The 24,442-nt window shown below is 39.3% G+C and overlaps 1 protein-coding gene across 2 annotated transcripts in view; it reads left to right on the forward strand.

The window, feature by feature from the left end:
• lancl2 (LanC lantibiotic synthetase component C-like 2 (bacterial)) overlaps positions 1 to 24,442 on the forward strand; it is a 26,053-nt gene continuing 1,611 nt past the window's right edge. The window contains exons 1-10 of one of the 2 annotated variants that reach the window (XM_067486063.1): positions 3 to 415; positions 1,316 to 1,520; positions 6,452 to 6,569; positions 6,719 to 6,926; positions 7,267 to 7,414; positions 15,141 to 15,287; positions 16,417 to 16,599; positions 18,553 to 18,729; positions 19,126 to 19,198; positions 20,699 to 23,283. In XM_067486063.1, coding sequence (XP_067342164.1) covers positions 1,356 to 1,520; positions 6,452 to 6,569; positions 6,719 to 6,926; positions 7,267 to 7,414; positions 15,141 to 15,287; positions 16,417 to 16,599; positions 18,553 to 18,729; positions 19,126 to 19,198; positions 20,699 to 20,775 — 1,296 coding nt within the window. In that variant the 5' untranslated portion in view covers positions 3 to 415; positions 1,316 to 1,355 and the 3' untranslated portion in view covers positions 20,776 to 23,283. Of the gene's footprint in view, positions 416 to 1,315; positions 1,521 to 6,451; positions 6,570 to 6,718; positions 6,927 to 7,266; positions 7,415 to 15,140; positions 15,288 to 16,416; positions 16,600 to 18,552; positions 18,730 to 19,125; positions 19,199 to 20,698; positions 23,284 to 24,442 lie in introns of those variants that run through there. The other variant, XM_067486064.1, reaches the window with a different exon arrangement.

Genomic DNA, 24,442 nt, shown 5'->3' on the forward strand with positions numbered 1-24,442 from the left:
TCTACAGGCGGGCACTGGTGGGGAGGGCTCGGTTCGAGCGGGGTTTTGCACACCTCCTGCAGCTCTGAGGAAGCGTGCGGGGTCCGTGTTTCAAACCCGAGCGGAGGAGGGGGGTGATTTCTGATTTGCCAAACAGAATCAGCAGCACTCTGATGGCTCGGTGCGCACAGAAAGGAGCGGGGAGGATGAAGAGGAGGGAGGGACGGTGAGAGTCACGGTGATGCGGCGACACATGGCTGCTTGTACCGCCTGCACGCTCTGACTGCGGCTGCTACTTTCCATTCACCGGGAAACAGAGGAGGCAGGACACTGGGATGCAGAGAGACGCTGCTGGAGGCTGACGCATCCACCAGGATCAAGCACACAAGCTGTGAGCAGACTGGGGACCACAGACTGCTGATCTCACTGCCTTTTGGTAAGCCCCACCTGTCATAACCTGCAGTGTTTTAGTGTTTTAGCGACATGTTACAGCAGTCTCAGTGTCTCAGTGTAGCAACAATTGTTGTCTGTTCAACTGAGGCGTAATGATCAGCATTTTGTAGTTTACACTTCATTTTTCCATTTGTTCTAGTCTAAAAGCAAATAGGTGAAAATGAGCAATTTCTAATGCCATTAAATGTTGGTGGTCTATGTAGAAATGTCATAAATGAACCACTGTCGAGGCCTATATGGAAAGCTTAGCATATCCAAGGTGACATTTATTAGCTAAAGTTATATTTGCTCACTTAATGCTTCAGTAATGATCAATAGTCTGCACTGTTTTTATTTCTGTCGTTTGTTTGGAGGTTTTAGGGGAGCAGAAGTGTCTCTTGCCTGATTTTTCAGTTTTTGGCTTAATTTGCTATCCACACTCAAATGTATTTGCTGGTAAGATAAAGGGGGACCCATCTAATTGGTATTTTCTTGGGTGGGGGTCCAGGGCCCAATAAAAGTATGGATAGGGCATCCAATCAAATAGGCCATAGTACGAAAACGCTTCCCACTAAAGGTTATATGGCATTTTATTTAAGTTTTTCAACCTGTATTTTCCTAAAATTAAAAGTAGAGGGTACTAAGCCATTTCTGCATTTTACTGTTAGAATTCTTTAGCCTACAGATATTGTTATTCTTGACGTTTTTTCTTAACTTGTTTTAAATCCATTTAAATTTTTCAGTTATGGTCTTTCTTGTATTATGAGAGGTAGCCTAAATATAGTATTTGTCTATACTTTACATTTTAAATAACTTTCCATCCCAATATTGTTATATCATGACACTTTTTTTGGCTTTGGTGTGAAACGCGATTGCTGTATTTCCACAATTATGGCTTTTCCAGCGTGCCTGAGCAGTTTTGTCCACGCCGAGCCGCCGTAGCGATGGGAGAAAACGTATCCAAGCGTCTGAAGCTGATTTCGGTTACAGAGGCAGAGATGGAGGAACGCTCTTTCTCAAATCCCTACCCCGACTGGGACCAAGGACTCCTCACCTCCAACTCTGGAGCTAATGTAGATTACAATGAGCCATTTGATGCAGAAGGGAAGGTGAGATATTTTTCTTTTGCAGTATTAAGAAACAAACAAAAAAAAAACCGCTGCTAGCGTGCTAACAGAAACTAGCAGTAGCGTTAACAGACTTACACTTGTGTCGTAGTTGCTAAAATTGTCACTATGTAATTTTGCCTTATGCCAAATACCTGACTTTGGTTTATTGATGACATTTTAGGAATGGTGTCATGTTGGATAAAAGTAAATATAAAAAAAGAACAAAACTCAAAAGTACGGATGACGTCACTGAGGCTAATTTTCACTTTAGCATCAATGTATTTACATAGTTTAAAAACTGAAAAGATGAAATGTAATGAACTTAAATTAACTTGCTCCATCATTACGTGCCGTGGGTATTAAATATTATTACTTTGAAGCTTTTGAAAAAAAAAACTGGTTGATGATATGTCGTCACTAGTAAAAATCTAACTGAAGTGTTTTCTAAAGTTGCCACATCTAGTGATAAAATTGATATGTTGGCAACAGAGTGCTGCTCAGAAGTAGCGGGCATCACAGGGGGAGGCTGTCCATGGGGGGCAGGGGGGCAGGGGGGCAGGGGGGGTCCACAGGTGGTGAATAAGGACTTAAAACTCCCTGGAGGAAAACCTTTCTTCAAATGGAACTTATACTATTGACGCGGTTCCCATATTACTTTATAAAAGTTGCCCAGTGTAGCTTCTGCATCTCTTCAAAATATTCCAAATGATATTGGGCATTATGGATTTCAACATTAATGAAGCACTTTGCTAGTTTTGTGATACAACAAAGAATTGTTTCTTTCTCTACCATGGACCTGAGGGTTGGTGCCTCTTAGATATGGTTGTGGGAATGTGCCCCTTTGTCCATATTCTGTGTAGGATTCTTGCAGGCAGTGATGCACTGAAATCTTCATCATGTCAAGCTTCCATAAATGGCAGAATGACATAGAACCATGTAGGTGTTTAGAAATTCAGATGCATTGCTAGTGGAGGTGTTGTGTTTCATTTTCCAATGAGAAGGGATCCAGATGGTCAGGTCTGGGTAGTGGGTCTGAGCATTAAGAGATTTATCAGATGTCAACACTACACAGTACTTTATCATATTATGAGACTGGAATTTGTAAGTGGTACTCATATTATCTTTCATCATGATAGTCACAAAACAAATTTCTCTTAATATTAAAGACTAATTGATCACAAATTAGTGCATTTATGTATGCACTTTAACAGTGTATTGCTGAATGATACTGCATTATGTTGCAAAACTGGTATTGGATTAAATTTTCTGCCAGATGACTCAGTGTTGGGAATTCTGTTGTGCCACTGCAGCACCGACAGGGTTTTGTATTGTTTTGCACATTTATTTTCTGTGTATGAATGGAGTTTTATGGTTTTGCTTCTGCTGAGGGTCTCCAAATATTGAAACTGTCACTTTACAGCATGATGTACTGTGTCATGTCGCAATGCTGGCAAAGCATCAGTCATGTTTAAGAGTTGTAACTGTAGTACTTTGCAGAGTTTTATCACACACAAAAGACATTTATTCTTATGCACTAATCCTGTCTGTCACCTTGCTTCTGTTTTGTTCTTTTTCCTCCATCATTAATCTCACAGTCTACTTTAGCTGTGCATCAGAAGAAGACAGATCAGCAGCTTTTGGCTTGTCCCTTCAGGGATCACCACAGCAGAACGTGTTCCACACGTAGATTTAACATGAGTTTTTTTTTTACGGCGGATGCCCTTTCTGCTGCAAATACAACAATTTATGTAACGTGCATTGACGCATCGCAAGTAGGAAGTATGATGATGTAACAACGTTCCATAGCCAATGAAATAACGGTGTCAGGGATGTATAGTTCGTTGGCACTCTGCAAATTGCAGTGGCCCCTTATTCTCTGTAAAATGTGCATATTTCACTGAGAATAACGGGCAGGCACATCTGCAGCGCGCACGCAGGATGCACAACATTGAGTTTAGCACACGGGAACAGATAGATAAGCTATCTGAAAAGCTAATATGAATAGTTTTTTCTAGTTTTGTATAAAAAATATGGTGTTTTTCAATTCTAAACATCAGTAAAGCCATTTGGTTACCTGGTGCAAATTCGAAAGTCCAAATGGCCACTTTGGTTTCTGCCTGTCCCCATACCCTTATAAAACAATCCAAAAAGCTAATTTTCTGTTATTTGTTTTACATAATTTGGAAGATTTTCTAGTCCCGAGTGTGCCTGTGAGTCCATTTTGTTGTTTGGTTCACCTGGAACACCTTCATTTGACTATTTTCAGTAAAAAAAAACATTTATACCATGTGCCTCTGTTAGTTAGCTTCAGTGTCCTTTAGCAAGATTTTGTCTCCTTTCAAATGACACCAAGGTCATTAGTGTGGGGCTTACTATTTAGGAATTACAACCATTTTGTTTGGGGTATGCTTCATTGTGCACGAAAAGAGGGGCGGAATCGAAATAAACAGATACCAAATAATATGGTTCTCTGAAAACTCTGCAAATCTTTTATTTATTTTCCTGTTAAATTGCTAAATGTAAATTGCACCAAATTCGATGGAGCAAATCCAAGTCCATACTTTGCCATGTTTGTTTATTTAAAGAGAAATTATTGAATAAAATATTGAAATATAAAGGACTGATGAATTTATATTTCTTATTCTTAGTAAAGTAATATTTGTTTTTCAATTAATATAACAAAGCGCTTAATGGGAAAATAATCTATAGATGAATTGACCAAAAAATAATTGATAGGTGCAGCCCTATTATTGTAATTGTAAATTGTATAACCATATCTGGTTCGCGGTTTGAATCTACTTGCTGGTTGTGTGAGTTTGCGTGTTCCCCTCATTCTTGCACGGGCTTCCTTTGAGTACGCCAGTTTCCTCCCACAGTCCAAAGACATGCATGTCATGTTAAATGGTGACTAAATTGCCCATCGGTGTGAATGGTTGTCTTTCTGTGTATGTCCCTCTGTGACTGCGTTTACCTGCACTTAAGAAACCAGGTTAAAATCTGAAATATAAAATCAACGTATACATGCAGCAGAAGAGTAACTTGATTTCTCCTCCACCACTGACTTATTTTAGAAGCCTGGCGCGCAGGTTTTAACTGTATAGTGACAAAAACCCTGTTAAATTTTCTGTCAGACTTTAGTTTAAAAATGAGGTGGCATCCCCCCGTTAATGATCTCTCCTTTCATTCAGCTGCTTGTTCCTCTATGCAGCCTTTTGTTACACATGTGGACAGTTGCAGAAACCCCATTAGAAACCTTGTTAGGCATTGTTATGGCCAAGAAATCAGCGTTCTCCTGCTTTCCCTTATCCCCTACCTCGATTTTGGAAACCAGCTTTCCTGTTTACATGAAAGTTGGATAACCAGGTTAGCTGTATATTTTTTTTTTTTTTTAAGTCCATGTAAACGGACTCTGTGTTGGCCCTCAGATAGACTTGTGAGCTTTCCAGAGTGTACCCTGCCTCTTGACTAATGACAGCTAGAATAGACTCCAGCCCCCCACAGCTCAGAACAGGATAAATGCTTACAGTTAATGGATGCATTACCTAATCCTATAAGCCATTGTGCATTGGGTACAATAGTGAAATCAGATGCAGATATGTATCAGCTTTAAAAATTGTTTGCACTGGACTGAATTCTGCTGCTTCCTTTGTAGCAGCAGGGATTTGTCAGAGCTGAGAAGCCTTTTCTTGAAGTGGTTCCTGTTAATTTATCATGTCACTGGAGTAAATGGGCCTTGAGTTGAACAAATGGCTCCTGCATTCCCAGTCTCTCTGTGTTTGTTAGTGAGAGACTCTCACTGAAATCTCAGTAGCTGCTTTGACATAGGAAGCTCCTCAGCTCTTTTCATGAAGTTGACACTGTAGGCTTTGAATAGACTCTGTAGAGAAAGTTATTAACTCCATATCTACGATCGCACCAGCTTTTGAAATATGGCCTGACCTATCTTGTTAAGTCTAAGGGCAAATTGTGCCTTGTTAAAATTACCATATTAACATAATGTATTTCCTCCACTGAATCCCAATGAAAACCTTCGGGCTTGACCTACTGGCTTATAATTATTAGGCTCACAGCTACACAATTTTACAATCTTTTTCACAATTTTTGGAAAACAATTTAGTGTTTTATGACCTGGACTGGACCTGGAAACTAGATGCAGACCTGCAACTTACTGGTCTACTTAAAACTAAACGAATGAAAAAAATAATTTTGAGGCCATCTGTGTAGAGCAAGGCAGTCAGGCAAGATGGTCTGAACAGTGCAGAGACTAAGTCGGACATTGTGTTTAGAACTCTTAACAGACTGATGCCAGTCTTTTTTTTTTTTTTAATAATTATAGTCAATTATTTTTACTTGTATACATTTATGTAAAATAATTAACTGCTTAGCTTTTTAAATGCCACTAACTAATATTAACAATACAACATCAGTTATGAGTTCCTTCCGGCTTATCCCGTGAGTTCAGGGTCACCACAGCGCAAGAATCGTCTGCATGTTGAGTTGGCACAGTTTTTACGCCAGATGCCCTTCCTGACCCAACCCTCCACAAATTCTACCGGGTTTGGGACCAGCACTATGTGCATGGGCTGTTGGGAGTTCAGTGTCTAGCCCAGAGACACTTTGACATGTGGTCGGGAAGAGCCGTGCGCGAACCTCCAACCCTATGGTTGTTAGGCCGCCACTTATTGATAATATTCTCTATTAATTGTTTGGTCTGTAAAATAAATGTCTACCACTAAATTCTGTAACCCAAGGCAGATTGCTTGGGTTGAAATTGATTTACTTGTCACTGGCCACTAGGAAACCACATATATTTAAACCATATTTTGAATTATACATTACTTTAAAAACTTTTTCTCTTTTGACAGACTTGACAGATGATTTAATGACTATTGTAACTGATTGCTTTGTTTCTGTGTGTGCCCTCTCCTCAGGCGAGTGCATCATTCAAAAAGAAAGTTCAGAATAAGATCAAAGATCTCATCCAGCAAATGGAGGAGGGCCTGAAGACTGCTGACCCCCATGACTTCTCAACTTACACAGGGTGGACAGGTTTGTTACCAGCACTACAAAGCTGTGAAGACATTTTGGGTTCACGTGTCTCATTGTAGCGCTCGTTCAGCGTGTCTTAACACTGATTCCCATTAAGCAGCCAAACCATAGCATTACTATAAATACTGTATGTGCTCTCTCCACCTCAGGTATTGCCTTGCTGTACCTCCAGCTAAACCGGGTGACCCAAGAGGCCTCCCACCTGCAGAGGGCACTGGACTATGTAAAGAGGTCCATGAGGATCCTGAATGGGCGCAAAGTGACATTCCTATGTGGTGATGCAGGGCCACTGGCTGTGGGTGCTGTTGTCCACCACAAAGTCAACAATGCTGCTGACAGTAAAGATTGTCTCTCCAGGTGAGACTAATTGCAAGTGTGCAGTAGCAAAATTTGTCATCCCGCCAGCTTGTTTTATGATCACTGGAAATGTTTGACACTGCAGCCATGATTTAGAACAATATAAAGTTATTCTACATTTTTGTTTGCAACAAAACCAATACAAATCCCACAATTACCAATGTTGTTCTCAGTACTTTCTGAAGTCACATACTCTTTAGCAGTCAGTTCCAAGCCCATTGGTTTCCCTTGAAGATGCAACAAAGTTGTGGCATGCTCCTTAACCATTTGGCTAGCAGATTGCTCCTGTGTGTCTGCATATTACAAAGAAAACCCATGTTTGTGTTTGTGTTTCTTTCAGACTCCTCCAGCTGCAGCGATCAGTGCTGAGTCCAGACTCTGAGATGCCCGATGAGCTGCTCTTTGGCCGGGCTGGCTACCTTTATGCTCTGCTGTACGCTAACAAAGAGATCGGGGCTGACACAGTGGATCAGGGCACCATTACAAATGTAAGAAATGCATGCATGCCTCTTCATAATAATCTAGAGTAACTTTAAAGAAAGTAGATATTTTATGTTATAGATGGGTAGATAGATATATTCACCCCAATGGGTAATTCACGGTTTACTATGCTTTGCAGTACCTGTGGGCATCAAGGCTGTTGTAGGCTTTTAATTCCTCATTTGATGTGATTTGATCACATCTGCTTTCATGCTGTAGATGAACGGGTCAAGCCTGTTCCATTTGTGTCCAAGTCTATCTCTCCATTGTTATTACCGCTACATTAAGCATTTAAAAATACCCCCAAAAAAGCCAAGTCTCCACTTTAAATGCTGAGTAGTGGGGTCAGAGGTTGTCAAAAAAAGTAAAAGTAACAGAGTCAGAGCCATTTTTCAACCCTGCCAAAGTATCTTGGGTAAATGCTGCAGGAGGCCAAAAAACTTTGTATGGATATGTAAAGGCTTCAGTTGTAATTAGCCAAGCTAAGTGTTTTTCTAAAGTTAGGACACCACACCAACAAGCTACTTTAAGTTTATGGAAAGTTATAGCTCATGTTAGCTAGAGCGCATTTTAATAGTTATGAACAGTGACAGTGACTCTGCACCTTTTTGTATGATTTATGTTATTATTATTTTTTTGGTTATGTTTTAAGATTAATCTGAGGAAATTTCAACCCAGATCCATTTTGCTCACATGGTTCTTTTTTTTTTTTTTTTTTTTTTTTTAAATAAACACTGAAATTTAACAACCATTTTTGATAAATCCCTGAAATTTTGTATCGATTTTCACTAAAATAATTGTCAGAAATATGTCCTGGCACTGATGCCATTAGCTATTATCTGAAGCTACATCTGGCTTATTTATCTTACTAACTCTAGCGCTTTACAATACAGTAAAATCATGTTCACACATAATTTGAATATTTACCTAAACTGCAGGACCAGCTGTCGCATTTGTGCAGGGCTAGATAACTCCACAACTCCACACACACACAGCGACAGAAGTGCTGAGAGAGTAGGCAGCAACAGTGGGGTCATCATGCCAATGTTGTCTATGCTAATGTCTTAGATGGAGATATTATCATGAGTGATGAAGGGATAAAAATGTTGAAGTTGTAAAGCTCCAGCTTCCTGTAGCACTGCAGTGCTGTTCAGTTCTCCATCGTTTGTGCTCATATACCTGTCACCAGCACACACGGCACAGCAGCACTTGGCAGGTGGCTTTCCTCTAGGGTGCAGTTTCGAGAAGATTTAGATTTTTTTTTTTCCCCCTCATAAAATGGTGTTGTCAGACTGTTTCTTCATGCCAAGATTTTCTTTTTAGTTATTGTACTTTTTGAATTATTTTTGTGGGTGTGGCTGTTTGTTTAGCTTGTTACATGAGTTTCTGTTTAAGCTGTGTTTCATCTAAGATGGTGAGAATCAGTGGGACAGGTGTAGAATCTTACTATAGCGACAACCCTGACACATTGTGAGTCTCTACATTCCTGTCATCTATTTTAGATTTTGTCCTGACACTGCATCCCACTACATATGCAAATGAAAAAGTTTAACATTTATTTCAGATGGAATCTGTTAGACCAGGCTGATTAGATTCAGTCTCTTCAGTCCTTTAGGTTTGTTTGTGGTAATGAATGTACAGCAGATGGAACAGTTTCCACTTAATTACATTTTCTCCATTTAAGAGAAAAGGCTGATTGCTATCTGTATGTTACTTGGAAGAAAAAGTTATATATTTAGGCTGAAAACGGCAAGTGAAATTCATATTAATTCTAATTTAGAAATCGGTGTATATCATCTATAAGGATAACTACAGTTGATAATACATAACCTTACAGAAGGAAAATATTCTGTTGGACTTGTAGAAGAGGTGAGGCACTTGTTCTTCTGAAGATATCAAAAATAAAAGTTAATATTTTTACATGAACATTAATTACATATTTAAGCAAATGACTTGTTGCACCCCCATTGCAATGATCTTTCCACAGATATTGCATTTTGCTGTTGTTATGTTGACTTTAGTAAAGTGTTGCAAAATGATAAAATGTTTGTAGACCTCATCAATCTTTTCCCCTTTTTAAAAAAAATGAAATAAAATTCTTTATTTTCCACTTCATAGACAGCCAAAGGAGAGCTGTTGAATTAAACCAAAGTGGTGAAAAGTTTGGGATTCCTTTCACTGTGAATTTTACAAATCTGGGTATTTTTCCAACTTGGAACCGGATCCAAATTGGTACTGTTATTTAGAACTCACTGCTGGGCAGTATGGAGTATTGTTGTGTGCAAAGGGATGTGTGAATAAATAGGTTGGCTGTAAATCTGCTCTGTCATGATGGAGGCATTATTGCTAGGGTTGCAGAATTCCCTGCATCTAGCATGGGGGGGACCATAAACTGCCGACTCAGAACCCCCATCAAACACCCATACACATATTTATACTTTTGTATAATCTAAACAATATAGCTGGTAAAGAAACTTTCATACAGCCCTGAAATATGGCTAATAAAACCAACTACCACCCAGACAGAAACCCATTATCTGCTCTTTACACAGAAAGTCTGTATAAACTACACAGCCAGTTAGATGAGTCATCTTGGTGAAACATAGCTTCCTAAAATGTATTTTATTCTATTTCAAAGTCAGCTTATGGTATGGCAACTCAGAACACTAGATCAAGAAAAAGCCTCTCTGCAAAATAAATCAAAAAGCCATTTTCTGACCACTTCTCTGCAACTTCAAGAAAGTGACAGCAGGCAAAGCCATTTAGAAAATAGTTATCATTAGCCACATTAATAATCATTAAATACTTATTTGCTAAAAAGTTGCATTCTAAAATATTTATTGAAGTTCTCACTGTATAATACAAATATAATAACTGCTAGTGTGTATGCACCTTTGGAAGACACAAGTAAAATGACAGTGCCTCTTTATGGCCCCTGCACATCAGCTTGTTGCTGCTTTTAATCTGCCTACACTCAGTAAATCTCAGTGATACTCTTTTACAAGTGTATTAAAAATTTAAAATGAAATGTTTTGTTAGAAATGCATTCAGAGCCTTTGCTGTAGGATGTTTAGGCAAGTTGATCATTTCCAATAAAAAAACTTTCTCAAGCCATTGTAATTATCTGTAGTGTAATAATTCAAACCATGGAGTAGGAGTTATCCTGAAAGAGGAGTTTGTGATGAATTTTCTAGAGGTGAAAAGAGTATCAGACAGGTTGATGAGTCTGAAGCTGGAAATTGAAGGGGTGATGTTCAATGTTGTTAGTGGTTATGCTCCACAGGTAGGATGAGAGTTAGAAAAGAAGGAGAAATGCTGGAGTGAGTTAGATGAAGTGATGCAGAGCATCCCCAGAGGTGAGAGAGTGGTGATTGGTGCAGATTTCAATGGACATGTAGGTTAAGGGAACAGAGGTGATGAGAATGTGATGGGCAGGTTTGGTCTTCAGGACAGGAACAAAGAAGGACAGATGGTGGTTGACTTTGCAAAGAGGATGGAAATGGCTGTAGTGAACACTTTCTCCCAGAAGAGGCAGGAACATAGGGTGACGTACAAGAGTGGAGGTAGAAGCTCTCAGGTGGACGACATCTTGTGTAGGCGTTGTAATCTGAAAGAGACCAGTGGCTGTAAAGCATTGGTAGGGGAGAGTGTACCCAGACAACACAGGATGGAGGTGTGTAAAATAACTCTGGTTGTGAGGAAGATGAAGAGGACAAAGGCAGAGCAGAGGACGAAGTGGTGGAAGTTGAAAAGAAGAATGTCGTGTAGTTTTCAGGGAGGAACTGAGATAAACTCTGGGTGGTCAGGAAGTGCTTACAGATGACTGGACCAATACAGCTAATGTGATCAGGGAGACAGGTAGGAGGGTACTCGATGTGTCATCTGGAAAGAGGAAAGTGGACAATTATACTTGGTGGTGGAACAAGGAAGTTCAGGAGTGTATACAGAGAAAGAGGTTAGCTAAGAAGAAGTGGGACACTGAGAGGACTGAAGAGAGTAGAACGCAGTACAGGGAGATGCAGCGTAAGGTGAAGGTAGAGGTGGCAAAGGCCAAACAAAGAGCATATGAGGACTTGTATGTTAGGTTGGACACTAGTGGGAGAGGTGGATTTGTACAGGTTGGCCAGACAAAGAGATAGAGATGGGAAGCATGTGCAGCAGGTTAGAGTGATTAAAGATGAGGATGGAAATATATTGACCAGGAGTGTGATGGGAAAATGAAAGGAGAACTTTGGAGAGTTGATGAATGAGGAAAATGACAGAGAAAGAAGGAAGAAGAGGTGACTGGTGTAAAGCAGGAAGTAGCAAAGATTAGTAAGAGTGAAGTGAGGAGGACGTTGAAGAGGATAAAGAGTGGAAAAGCAGTTGGTCCTGATGACATACCTGTGGAGGTATGGAAGTGTCTAGGAGAGGTGGCAGTAGAGTTTTTGACTAGTTTGTTTAACAAGATCTTGTAGTGTGAGAGGATGCCAGAGGACTGGAGTAAAAGTGTACTGGTACCAATTTTTAAGAACAAGGGAGATGTGCAGAGCTGTGGCAACTACAGAGGAATAAAGCTGATGAGTCACACAATGAAGTTGTGGGAAAGAGTAGTGGAAGCTCAGCTAAGGGCAGAGGTGAACATTTGTGAGCAGCAATATGGTTTCATGCCTAGAAAGAGAACAACAGATGCAGATGCTCTGGTGATGGACATGCTGACAGATGAGGTTAGACATGAATCTCTGTGGACTATGATGTTTGCAAATGACATTGTGATTTATAGTTGGAGCAGGTAGAGGAAAATCTAGAGAGGTGGAGGTCTGCTCTGGAAAAAAGAGGAATGAAGCTCAGCCGCAGTAAGACAGAATACATGTGTCAATGAGAGGGACCCAGGTGGAACGGTGAGGTTACAGGGAGCAGAGGTGAAGAAGGTGCAGGACTTTGAATACTTAGGTCTTCAGAGCAACGGCGAGTGCAGGCAGGTTGGAACGGGTGGAGAAAGGTGTCAGGTGTGTTGTGTGACAAGAGTATCAGTGAGTATTAGAGGAAAGGTGTTTAAGACGGTGGTGAGACCAGCGATGTTGTTCAGCTTAGAGACAGTGGCACTGAAGAAAAGACAGGAGGCAGAGCTGGAGGTAGCAGAGCTTAAGATGTTGGAGGTTCTCTTTGGGAGGGACGAGGATGGACAGGATCAGGAATGAGGACATCAGAGGGACAGCTCATGTTAGATGTTTCAGAGATAAAGTCAGAGAGGCCAGATTGAGGTGGTTTGGACATGTTCAGAGGAGAAACTGTGAATATATTGGCAGAAAGATGCTGAGGTTGGAGCTGCCAGGCAGGAGGTCTAGAGGAAGACCAAAGAGGAGATTCATGGACGTAGTGAGAGAGCACATGAAGTTAGTTGGTGTGAGAGAAGAGGATGCAGAGGACAGAGTTAGATGGAGTCACATGATTCACTGTGGTGACATCTGAAAGGGAACAGCCTAAAGGAAATAATAATAATAATTTGAACCATAAAAAATGTATTGGCACTTTTAGATAGATTACTGTTAGTGTGTGTGTTTTTCGTTAAAGTAAACTTAAAGTGTGAGGTCAAGGCATCATACATACATCCACACATATGCACTAATATAGAAGACATATAGAAGGGATGTAATAACTAATGTGCAAACATTTAACAAAAACCTGAAGAGGCAGACAGTTGGATGAAATGCAGACTTTCAGATCTTTTTTTTCTGCTTTGATGGTGTTCACTCCGTTTGAAACTATTTTTAAGAAGTAATATTTAATTGTAGGCTCTGTATTGTTATTGGTATTATGGTACAAAATAATACAAGAGACCAAGGACTGTTTGTTCTTTATTTTGGGAAAAGGCTTCATCCCTGTTCTCCTGCAAGGTAATCCAGCTAAAAACGTTACCATCTACAACCCCCCTCCGTGCACGAGGAACAACGTTTTAGCAAAGGAGGTTTCAATGTATGGAGAGTTAGTATCACCAATCTAAATGGTTTCACTAGGCTGTAAATCGCTCTGACTTAAACATGTTGTGTGTCACAGCTGATAACCAAGCAGCACTGGCATCCAGCCGAGCTCCTTCACCCTCGGATGCTGCAGCCACCCCAGGGAGACCCCTGGGGGGTTGGATCTAGCTGCTAGCGATGGCGGTGATTCAGTTATTGACTCCATGTGCGGAGGGGCAACTGTCAGGATTGATGATCAGCATAAGGAGAAGAAGGCTGTTTATATCAAGACAGTGTATCTATTGCTACCTCAAAGCTTAAGTGATATAGCATGAACGAGCATCTCTCTTGTTGATGATGAAAATATGTCTGATGATGACTTGGTAAAGACATCTAATCCAATCTAACTTTATTTATAAATCTCCTTTTGAAACAACACAGGTGGCCAAAGTGCTGTACACAGACATGAAGACAAATAAAACATGTAAAGGAATTATAGATATAGAAACAAAAACAAATATAAAACAAACCATAAAACAGTTTTTTTTTTTTTTTGTCCTTTCGGTTTATCCCGTGAGTTCGGGGTCGCCACAGCGGATCATTGTCCGCATGTTGACTGGGCACAGTTCTTACGCCAGATGCCCTTCCTGACACAACCCTCCCTAATTTCTACCGGGCTTGGACCTGCACTGCACAGCTGGGGATGGGCTGTTAGGGGTTCAGTGTCTTGCCCAGAGACACTTCGACATATAGCCAGGGCGGGGATCAAACCACTGACCCTGTGGTCCGTGGATGACTGCCTTTACCAACTGAGCTACAACCGCCCCCCAACTGTAAAACACAGTAAAATCCATAATCTCAAACTGAGTTAAATGTCAAGGAGAAGTAATGTAATCAATGGCCAGATTAGATCATTTGTACGCTTTTAAACATCACTTAGGTATTTTTAAATCCTGTCACATGTACCCAGTTGGTTTTACTGTTCACTGCCTTGTATCCTGTTCTGTTTTTATTAAAAATGTTACAATACAGTGTGCATATTGACACTTTAATATTTCTTGCTACAGGACAATACTTTTAGAGCTGCTCTTAAATTCTTTTGGAAAAGTCAGATTATAAAAATGATTGAAACGTATACAACAGTGGTGGGATTTTGGCAAATGCCAGATCAGACAGCTGTGTCAGCAGTAAACCCGCGATGTCATGAAACACATCACCAGATTCTTGAGAGACTGAAACAGTAGAACGGCAAGGTTTAGTAGACTCTACAGGAAATCAGGGGCTTTTAGGTTCCCTTACATTGCAAAAATCGTCTCTGTCTCTGTAGGGGGCTCTTTAGAGGACACATCAGGGAACACTCTCTAGAGGCTGATGGTAAAAACCATAAACAAACAGAATCTAGATGGACGCAGTGACACTCCATGGAGGAGCTTTTTGAGTTCTAGTCTTGGAGGATTCTGCATGGGATTGTGGCTGTGAATTCATTTATTTGGGTTATTAATGTCATTGTGGAAAATAAGTGCTTCTTCTGTGACCAAAGAGACTATGTTAAACAGTTTTGTTTTTTTTATTATAAAGAGTGCAGCCCTTTGACAGGTTTTTGACCGGCTTCTGGGATTTTTTATTTTATTTTTGTTTTATTGATATAGGTGTGATCTTTATTCTGTTTGTACTGTACGTCTAAAAGACATAATATGTTTTTATACAGTTTGGATGGTGATAAATAAAGGTAGGTCATAAAATCAATTTGCGCTCTCTCTCTCTCTCTCTCTCTCTCTCTGTCTTCAATCTTCAGGTGGTGACTGCCATCATAGAGTCAGGGAAGAACATGTCAGCGGAGCAAAAGAAGACCGATCGCTGCCCTCTTCTTTATGAATGGCACAGGAAGCAGTACATTGGTGCTGCACATGGCCTAGCTGGAATTTATTATATGCTTATGCAGGTATCTTGCATTGTTCTCTACTTTGTGCAACTTAGACATTTGTTTTTTGCTGGTCAAATCAATATCTAAGTTACTCATGCTGCATATGTAGCTGCTGTTTATTTTTAAGAATATTAAAATGTTTGCAATCTTATATTATGCAGTGATTCAGCTTCATTATTGGGTAAAAGAACCATCTTTTTGACTACTGGCCTAGTGCCATTTCAAAATGCAGCCAGAAACATTGTTTAGAGGATCGTATTGTCCTGGGATGAGACACAATGGAGCTGCCAACTTCTCCACCCAGACATCCCATAAATGCTGCGGGCTGCTCTGCTACATCAGTTCCTTTGTGAGAGAGATGTCAAAATAGATTAAAATACTATTTAAAGATTGTGTCCATTTTTCCCTTTGCATCTGTGTTTTATAGTTACTATATTTGCAATAAGAGTAAATTGTTTGGTATTATCCTGTGATGGTTCCGCCATCTAGTCTAAGTGCCAGTTAGACATCTAAACAGCGGGTTTGTTTTTAGGATTTTACTTCGTGTTTATGATATTAAAATCAGTCCACAGAAGTAGCTGTGTTGTGTTTGCTTGTGTTCACTGGTGTTCTCATTAACACACTGAACTCCTTGATGGAAATGAATTATTCATGCCTGCATTAGTCTGTGAGTAAGTCCATTAGGAACAGTTAAAGCATCAGCTATGTTTTTAAAGTGTTTACCATCAGTATTTATCATTAATAAACTTTGATGTCTGAAGGGGAGTCTGGCAGCAAAACCTGGAAAAATCCCAGCTGTTTTCTTTCCTAAATTATCATTTTTTTCTTTAAGGGATATGATGGATAAATATATAACAATTTAAAGACTGGGCACTTGTATTTTAAAAAGAAGTCTCCAGTATTTTCTTTTTTGGCTAATTGGCCAGAGATGAGGGCAACGCATGTCTGCTAGACACTGAGCTGTGTTCCAGTTCTGTTCCTACTGGGCTCCTTTCTTTTTTTTAAATCTTAGACCAGCTAGTGAATCACTGTTGCTGTAAACATAAGTCTTGTTTTGAAGCCATCTAGTCTGAAACCACCAATAGCCTCGCATAGAAATTAAACTAACCTTGATCTCTTTTCTCTTCTCTCTCTTTTCTATCTTCAGCCAGGAGCAAAGGTCCATCCAGAAACGCTGTCCGAGTTGGTTCGTCCCAGCATTGACTATGTTCGCCACAAGAGGTTTCGCTCTGGGAATTTCCCATCATCCTTGAGCAACGAGAGTGACCGGCTGGTTCACTGGTGTCACGGGGCACCTGGTGTCATCCACATGCTCATCATGGCTCATAAGGTGAGACTGGCTCACATCAAATAGCACAGAGGCATCTGTCTAAGCAGAAATTTAAACCTTGTAAATCCACCATGTAAAATACATAAACAACACTGGCCCCTTGTGGCACAGACAAACAAACAAAATGGTGTGTTTGTATGCAAGTGGTTCTGGAGATTAGGAAGCCAGCTAATGCACTGCTATTGTGGAATTCTTATTCCTTTTATTAATGCAGTGACTAGCAACACAGAACGCAGCACAATGTAAGACATGATGGCTTATCACTGTTTGACTGTGAAAGATCACATAGACTGTGTCGCAGGAAGGTAGAGCCGTTGTCCACCAATCTCGCAGTTTTTGATTTAATCCCCGGCTCCTCCAGTCACATGTGGGAGTGTCCTTGACCAAGGCACTGAACCGTAACATAGTTGTTGGCCAGTTGCATAGCAGCTCCCCTATCGGTGTGTGTGAGTGTGTTTGGGAGTGTGAATGGGTGAATAAGAGGCAGTGTAAAGTGCTTTGAGTGCCAAAAGGTAGAAAAGCACTATATAGGTGCAGACTGTTTACCATTTACCATAGCAAATCTGCTGTTTGTTGTTGAATGACAAGCATTTCCGTACTAATATATTTTTTTTCAGTTCAGCTTTTAGTGTTCCTCACAGCTTACCATTTAATGCTAAATATGATTTTAACAATATTCTCAAAATCACTTTTTAAACCAAGTTCTGATAATTGTCATGTATTACACTAATGAGAAGTGACTAACAGTTTAAACCCATAATTGTCTCTTGCACACAAGCAAAGCTGGGAGAATCTCTACTAATATAGGAAGATGTCAAAGCCTGTCAGGGGAGCTACATAACTCTTGTTGCTATGCAACACAGAACTTGTCAATATACTATCTTCTATACATGATACATTTCCTCCCCTCAGAGTCCTATTGTCCAATCACTAAGGGGTTATGTGAAAACGAATTAACTCTACAGTAATAATTATTAGTGCAGGATGACATCAGTTCAGTCCTTCAGGAAATTTAAGTGCCCATTTCATAGAAACTTTGAAGATGCATTTAGTGAGTGACTTGTTACCACTGCCTAAAGTGGCTGGACCGTTCCCAGCTTGCCGTCGCAGCTCGCCGTGACCATAGCAACCATAGAAACCACACTGACTGAAACAATGCACCAGCTCATTTTGCTGGTATCAGAGTTCCATGTATTCTACACCTATTCACCAGACATGAACAAACAGAGACAGTAAATAATGCTTATACTATAATAAAATGCCTCCCACTGTCTGAAAGCAAATTGTTTAAAGATGCATGGAGAAGTGGAATAGGAGGGTTCTTAAACAGAAGATGTAGCAATTGTGAGCTCTCACAGCACAGCAGCCACAATTGACATTGTTCATATCCAAGATGGTGAACAGCCCTTGAGTAATACAGAGAGTACCATGTGCAGCTGTCCTGTTTTCCTCTGCATTGCAACACTAGCATTTCTGAATGCAAACTGCAGCATTTAAAAGCCCAGCTATCTTTTAGAAGTCAGTGGGGGCTGGTGATTATAATCACATCTGTTTTTAAAGGAACGGTACAACACACCAACCGGCTTGTCTGGAACTTTCTCTTTATATTACATGTCTAAAATGATACAAAGATTGAATTTTAAACTATTTTTGGGGGGGTTGACGCTGGTGTTTAATAGCTAATATTTTTGTGCTGATATTCAGTATGTTGGATTATTGCTGTTTCATGGCAAAACATCTCAGGACATTAGGGAATTTCTTCCGATTTGGGACAAGAATCCACTGTCACAAACACCTTTTTTTTTTACTTAAGAAAAAACTCTTTATTCACTTTAACACATGATTGAACTTATAAATATGAGCCTGGAAATATACAAACGGAAGCTGCAACTTGACTGGTTAGTGTAGGCATTTAACCACAATTCCGGTTTGGCTTCATCTGTGTCTTCCCAGGTATTTAAAGAGGAAAAGTACTTGAAGGAAGCTGCAGAATGTGCTGAGGTGATCTGGCAGCGAGGCCTTCTCCGGAAAGGCTATGGGATCTGCCATGGCACAGCTGGCAATGGCTATGCCTTCCTGTCCCTTTATAAGCTTACCCAGGACAAGAAATACTTGTACCGGGCCTGCAAGGTAAGAAAAGGAGTGGATCTACTTTTGGAGAAATGAGAGATTTGAATACAAATAAAACACATGCATGCAATATTTAAACTGGAGCAGCCTTATACCAAATTAATTTAACTGGTGTATGATGCATGTGCTATATCAGTGCTGTTAGCAGAGTCTGACAACTTTACAGGGCTGAAATCAAGGAAGGGGTTAAATGGGCAAATGTCGGGTCAGGAAGAGAATGACAGTACTTAGTTAAGTTTTTCCTAATAATGACTATAATTCCCAAAGATGCTTAGTGTGGTGAGATGGTGCAGTAGTACAGGTCTTTTCAATCACAACTCAAGTTTACTTAATTTATTATTTTTCAAGTATCTACCGGATAATCTATATAATAAACATGTTATTTCTCTCTCTTAGTTTGCTGAGTGGTGTTTGGACTACGGCACTCATGGCTGTCGCATCCCAGACAGACCCTACTCTCTTTTTGAAGGTAAATGTTTGTCATTCAATCAGTTACCCATCAAATGGACTAAAATCTGCTATAAACATGCTCTTTCCTCTGTAGATTCATATCTACCAAATCGATGTAGTAACTGACCGGTTATTTAAGTTTCAAAAGTTAGGTCTGCTGCTGGCTGCTGCCTCTTCTTTCATCAAAGGTCAATTATACGGCATCCTGAGCAGCTCTTTTTAAAGTTAGAGTGGCCTTCCACTTAGCTCAAATGTAAGAATTAAGGACATGGCTGGCAGCACAGCAGAAAAGCTCCTTTAAGTAGAACTAAACCACTGAGTGCACAAAGCTGCAAGTCTAATCACCGCTTTTAAACTGTGATCATCCACACAAGCTTAGGGAACTACAAAAGAGCTCCTATTTGTTGGTTTACAAGGTCTTCTTTTATCGAATACCTCTCATATGCCGCAGACTCTTGTAAACTGACTGAAAGGTGTATTATTCAAGCACATTTCATTAGCTGACTTATATCCGTTGCTTTATTCATGCTTTACCATTAGTGGCCCTCTGTTTAACCCCCCCACAGCTGCTCAATTGGGAGTCACTGTCCAGGAAATCATACTGAATATACTGAAAAAGAAAGTAACTTCGGAAAATATCTTTCTGATTTCACTCAGACAGCTAAAGCTTCAAATTATCCTCAGATCATGTATTTCTAATGGAGTGCATTTAATATTATAAATGTATTTAAAATTATTCAACATTCTTATGATCCCTTGACTAGATGTAAGGCAGAAAAAAACAATGTGTTGCTAACTGTTTAAGATGTTACATGGTTAATGTATGGAATTTAGTAAAATGTGAATTGGTTGCTAGGAAATGTAGGTACAGCCTGGTTAAGATTAGGCTACTGAATAAAGAATCGAATGGCTGCTCCTTTGCAAATATAGGTATGATTATAATTTCTGTGTGCACCGCTTGAAAAACACAGTACATGTTTAGGACTTAATGAGAGACATTTGGTCAATACTATCCAAGAGTATCAGACGATCTGTGGCTGTTCATTGCTCGTCTTTAAAAATATGATTATTTCCTGTAAAAATTCTAACAAGGGTATAAATGCACATATTTGCCTGTTTTTAATTTATTGGTTGTGTAAATAATACTTTACCTACATTTTAGTCAACTATGTCAATTTCTTTACATTTTTTTTATGGTACTACAGGCTTTAGACTGTTTTCTATCAATTCAAACTGTTCTGTATAACAACGTGTTATTACTGGTCATCTGCAAAACAAAAGCTGTTAAATCCATTCATAACATTTTTGGTGAATGGCCTTATCAGATTTTCCTTAATCTGGTGCTGGGAAAGAACACCCACTCCATCCTGTCTGCTCATTTGCTCTGATTATTTTACAAATCAGTTGCGTGGCTTTTTTTAAATGCCTCCGCTGCCTTGACCGTGTCGGATACCACACACTTGAATGAGGAACAGTGAAACGTGTAGTTGGCAATAACTGGTGCATTTCTTTTCTTCAGGTATGGCAGGGGCCATCCACTACCTTTCAGAGATGGAGACACCTGAAGCGTCCTCTTTTCCCGCCTTTGAGCTTTGACTTGCCAATTGTTAGGACGGAGGAGAATTATGGAGGGTGGGGATTAACTGTTTTCCAAGTTAACTTGAGTGTTTCCCTGAACACTGGATAAGGATGTATTTGTGATTCAGCTTTTAACCTTTGTTATGAGTGAGTAGTGACTACATTGGCCTGAAACTGAAGACCAGGCTGAAACAGAGCAAAGTGGGTGCAGTTGGGCAAAGTTTGTTAAATCAAACCAATACTTTGGTTTTTGAAATTAAAAATATACTAGGCGAAAGTGACCATTCTTTGTGGACGAGGGTACAGGTTGAATTTTGCTGATCCAGAAGATAATGTAAATGCACATTTCACTTCAAGGATGGACACTTGCTTCCTGTTATAGGAAATCGACTATAATGTGTTCTTCATCTCTGTTGTCCTCCTTCAGTGTATGGTGTTAGGACATGCAGCCCATGCTCCCAGCCCACTCTCAACAATTTATTGCCAGCTGGCATGGACACGGGAGTACACACCCTAAACCCTTTAAAACCATAGCACTTAGGCCAAGAAAGAACTGTGTGTGGATGTGGATGTGTGTGAAGTAACCTAAAGCAGTTTTTGGTCATTCTATGCCTCTGCATGCTCACTGTATTTGGCCCTTGGTGCCTCATAACCTGTCGATGTAGTAATTTCCTGTATTTGTAGGTGTGCTGTTGCAATTCTCCAGTTATTTGTTACATAGTAGGGAAACATTTTTCTTTCTCCTCGTCAGTGATGACAGATTCCTCTGGCCAGTGACCGCTGCCGTTTATTGTGAATAGAAAGCTGGCTTAGTCGCTCAGTTTACCCCAGTGTGTGACACGGAGAAAAAAAGGACCCTAGCAACATGACAAGTTGAAAAAAATCTCAACTTCAGCGGGTTGGAGCCCATCGGGACTGTCACTCAGCGGAAATAGAAGCAGTGTCAGTTTACCCAGTGCACCCTAACTTCACTTTTGAATGCACCCTCTAGAAACATAAGAGGGTGCAGCCTGTTGCTACCAGGTATGTTCAGATAAGGTGCCATGTTAATTTAGTATCTTATTATAGCTTGAATCAAAAATGTGCGGCTGAATGCTTGCAGTATGAACACTTGCTGAATAACTAAATGCAGTAAAATAACTTATGAAATAAAATCAAGAACAGCAAAGCTTCAGAAGGCTGTTTGAACTAGTGTACAGTTGGAACTAAGTTGTAGTAGGTACAATAATTTATTACTTGGTTTTGTCCAATCTAAGCTCCATGTTTTACTTGGACTCAAAGCTATAATACAACCCTGAACTTTGGCAGCTGCCATGGTCTATTTGGTGTTTGGTCTTTGAAATGATTTCTCTACGTTATATCTAATATTTCCGACAGCACATGAATGCACATAAAAGCCCATTTCTCTTGCAGAAATCTTGCCATGAATGTCACTGCATGAGGGTAATGTCACATGTAAAAACATTTGTGTTCATCTGTTATTTTATCGTGGTTCCCTGGTCCTTTTAAAATGTGTGTTGTGGTGATTGAATACTGGTTCCATTTGGAATGACTGGATATTAGCCGAGATTAGTTATTGGTTTTCCTTTTGTCCTTGTCTTTGCATTTTCTTTGACCTTCGCCTCATAGAGTGCAATAGAAATGAGTCCTAAAACAGAAATTGGTTAGAATTTCTTCATCCCTGCTTCCCTCGTCCCAAAATATTTATTTATTTTTATTTTTTATTTTTTTGAATGGGTTTTTGCTTAAAAGTTGGCTGTGTTAGTTAATACAAGGTCAAGAGATTTTCATATTTATTCTAAAGTATGTCAGTAAATAAACCAGTCACACTATTGAGACTGTGCATCTTAATGAAAGTGGTCTCTATCCCCTGTCTAATTTCACAGATTGTTTGCATTTACAGTATGTAGTTTCATATGAAATCTTATCATGACCTCATTTTGAAATGGCAGAATTTTTTTTATGTAGTACAAATGTTCCCTCATCAGAAATACAAGTTAATGGTTAATTAATTTATAAAGGAAGATGCAAACATGCAATGGTTAGTTTTATGTTTAATTTCACTCTAACTTTTTTTATAGACTCCTTGACCAAGTTATATGTGATGATAAAGGAATGTTTCTACTAGCTGAATATGCATTATTATATGCTAGGTTTAGAGTTGGATTTGCATGCACATTCAGCAAGTACTGTCAAGCTCTACTGTACGTCCAGCTAGGCATCATCAGAAGCAGAAAACATGGTCAAGGAGCGTATAAAATGTTTAGTATACAAGTTATTTAAAAAGCAAATAAGTTTGCATCCCCATGTTATTTAAAAATGTTTTTTATAAATTTTCAATTTGTCACAAAGCACATTTTCTGCAATAATCCAAATAGCAATTAAGAAATGCCATTGACTTTTTGTTTAAGGAAACGGGAAGATTCTAATGGCTTGGGCTACAATAAAGCATCAATTCTACGGCACTCTTAGCAGCAAAATATGAATGTTTTCCTCATTAAACTCATGGGCTCCAGTGACAAAACAGTACAGTGTCTTAATTTTTCTTAATATGCTTTTTGCCTTAGTCAGCACTTACATGGGTCAAAAGAAAGAATTCATATAAGGCTTGACATTGTTGGAAATAAAAAAAGAGCTCCTGTTCTGATTTTTTTTTATCTTTAGTATTATTTTTAATGCTGAAAATGTTATTTTGGGTGAGAATATAAGAAGTAAAGATAATGATAATGTTCAAAACACAAAATCATAAGAGAGCAATCAAAGGTAAGTAATTTGCCAATATCAACAGCTGGAAACCGACAGGACAACTAGAAAATGCCAAATGAAGTGGTAAACCACCAAATGCAAGTCTTGTGGATGGACAGATTTTCATTTGCCTAGTGAAAGGAGAAAATCTTTCACTTCCAAGCAAGTCAAAAATGTCAAATATGTTTACTTGCCAAAGATAAAGAGAAGATTTCAAGAACAGAACAACAGGTAAACCCCTGATAAGATTCAGTAGCCAAAAGGGCATATTGCAGTTTTCAAAAACACCACAGTAGATTCTAAATTCATCCTAGTTCTCTGGACTGTTTAAAGAAAAATCAAAAATCACCAGGGAAGAAGAAAAGCATTTGCTCGTGTATAGGTCTAAAATGGCACATTATTTAACATGATGGAATCTGTATCGCTGCAAAAAGGATTTAATTGGATGTAAACTTAAATCAGATTGGATCTGATTTGAAACTGAATCCAAAATGTAACCAGTTATTGGAAGTAATGTCTAGTCCGGAGATCTTTCATCTAGCTGCATCATCGAAAAAAAAAGTAGATATTTTCCCAATAAGTTTATGACTAGATACCTGCAGAATTAATGAAAGGTTTATCACAGGTTATCTACAGGTTCTTAACCTAAAATGAGATGTGTGGAAATGCAATATTTAAAAAAAAAAAACCTGTATAATATCACTGTGACATAAAGCTCAAACATCAAATAAATCCATCAGTAAATATATAACATTGTATCAGAAGTGAAGTTTATTTACATATTTCACAATATGGCCTTTTATGTTGAAACCCTCAAAGCCGATAAATTGAATAGGTTGAGAAGAAGATGACAAAACCAGCAGAGACAAATAGATTAAGATGCTTACCAATAATATAATCTCTTGCATAGTTTGCCATTTTTAAACAGAACACCTTTACT

The sequence above is a fragment of the Channa argus genome, chromosome 19, assembly GCF_033026475.1.
Source record: "Channa argus isolate prfri chromosome 19, Channa argus male v1.0, whole genome shotgun sequence".
Taxonomy (NCBI): Eukaryota; Metazoa; Chordata; class Actinopteri; order Anabantiformes; family Channidae; genus Channa; species Channa argus.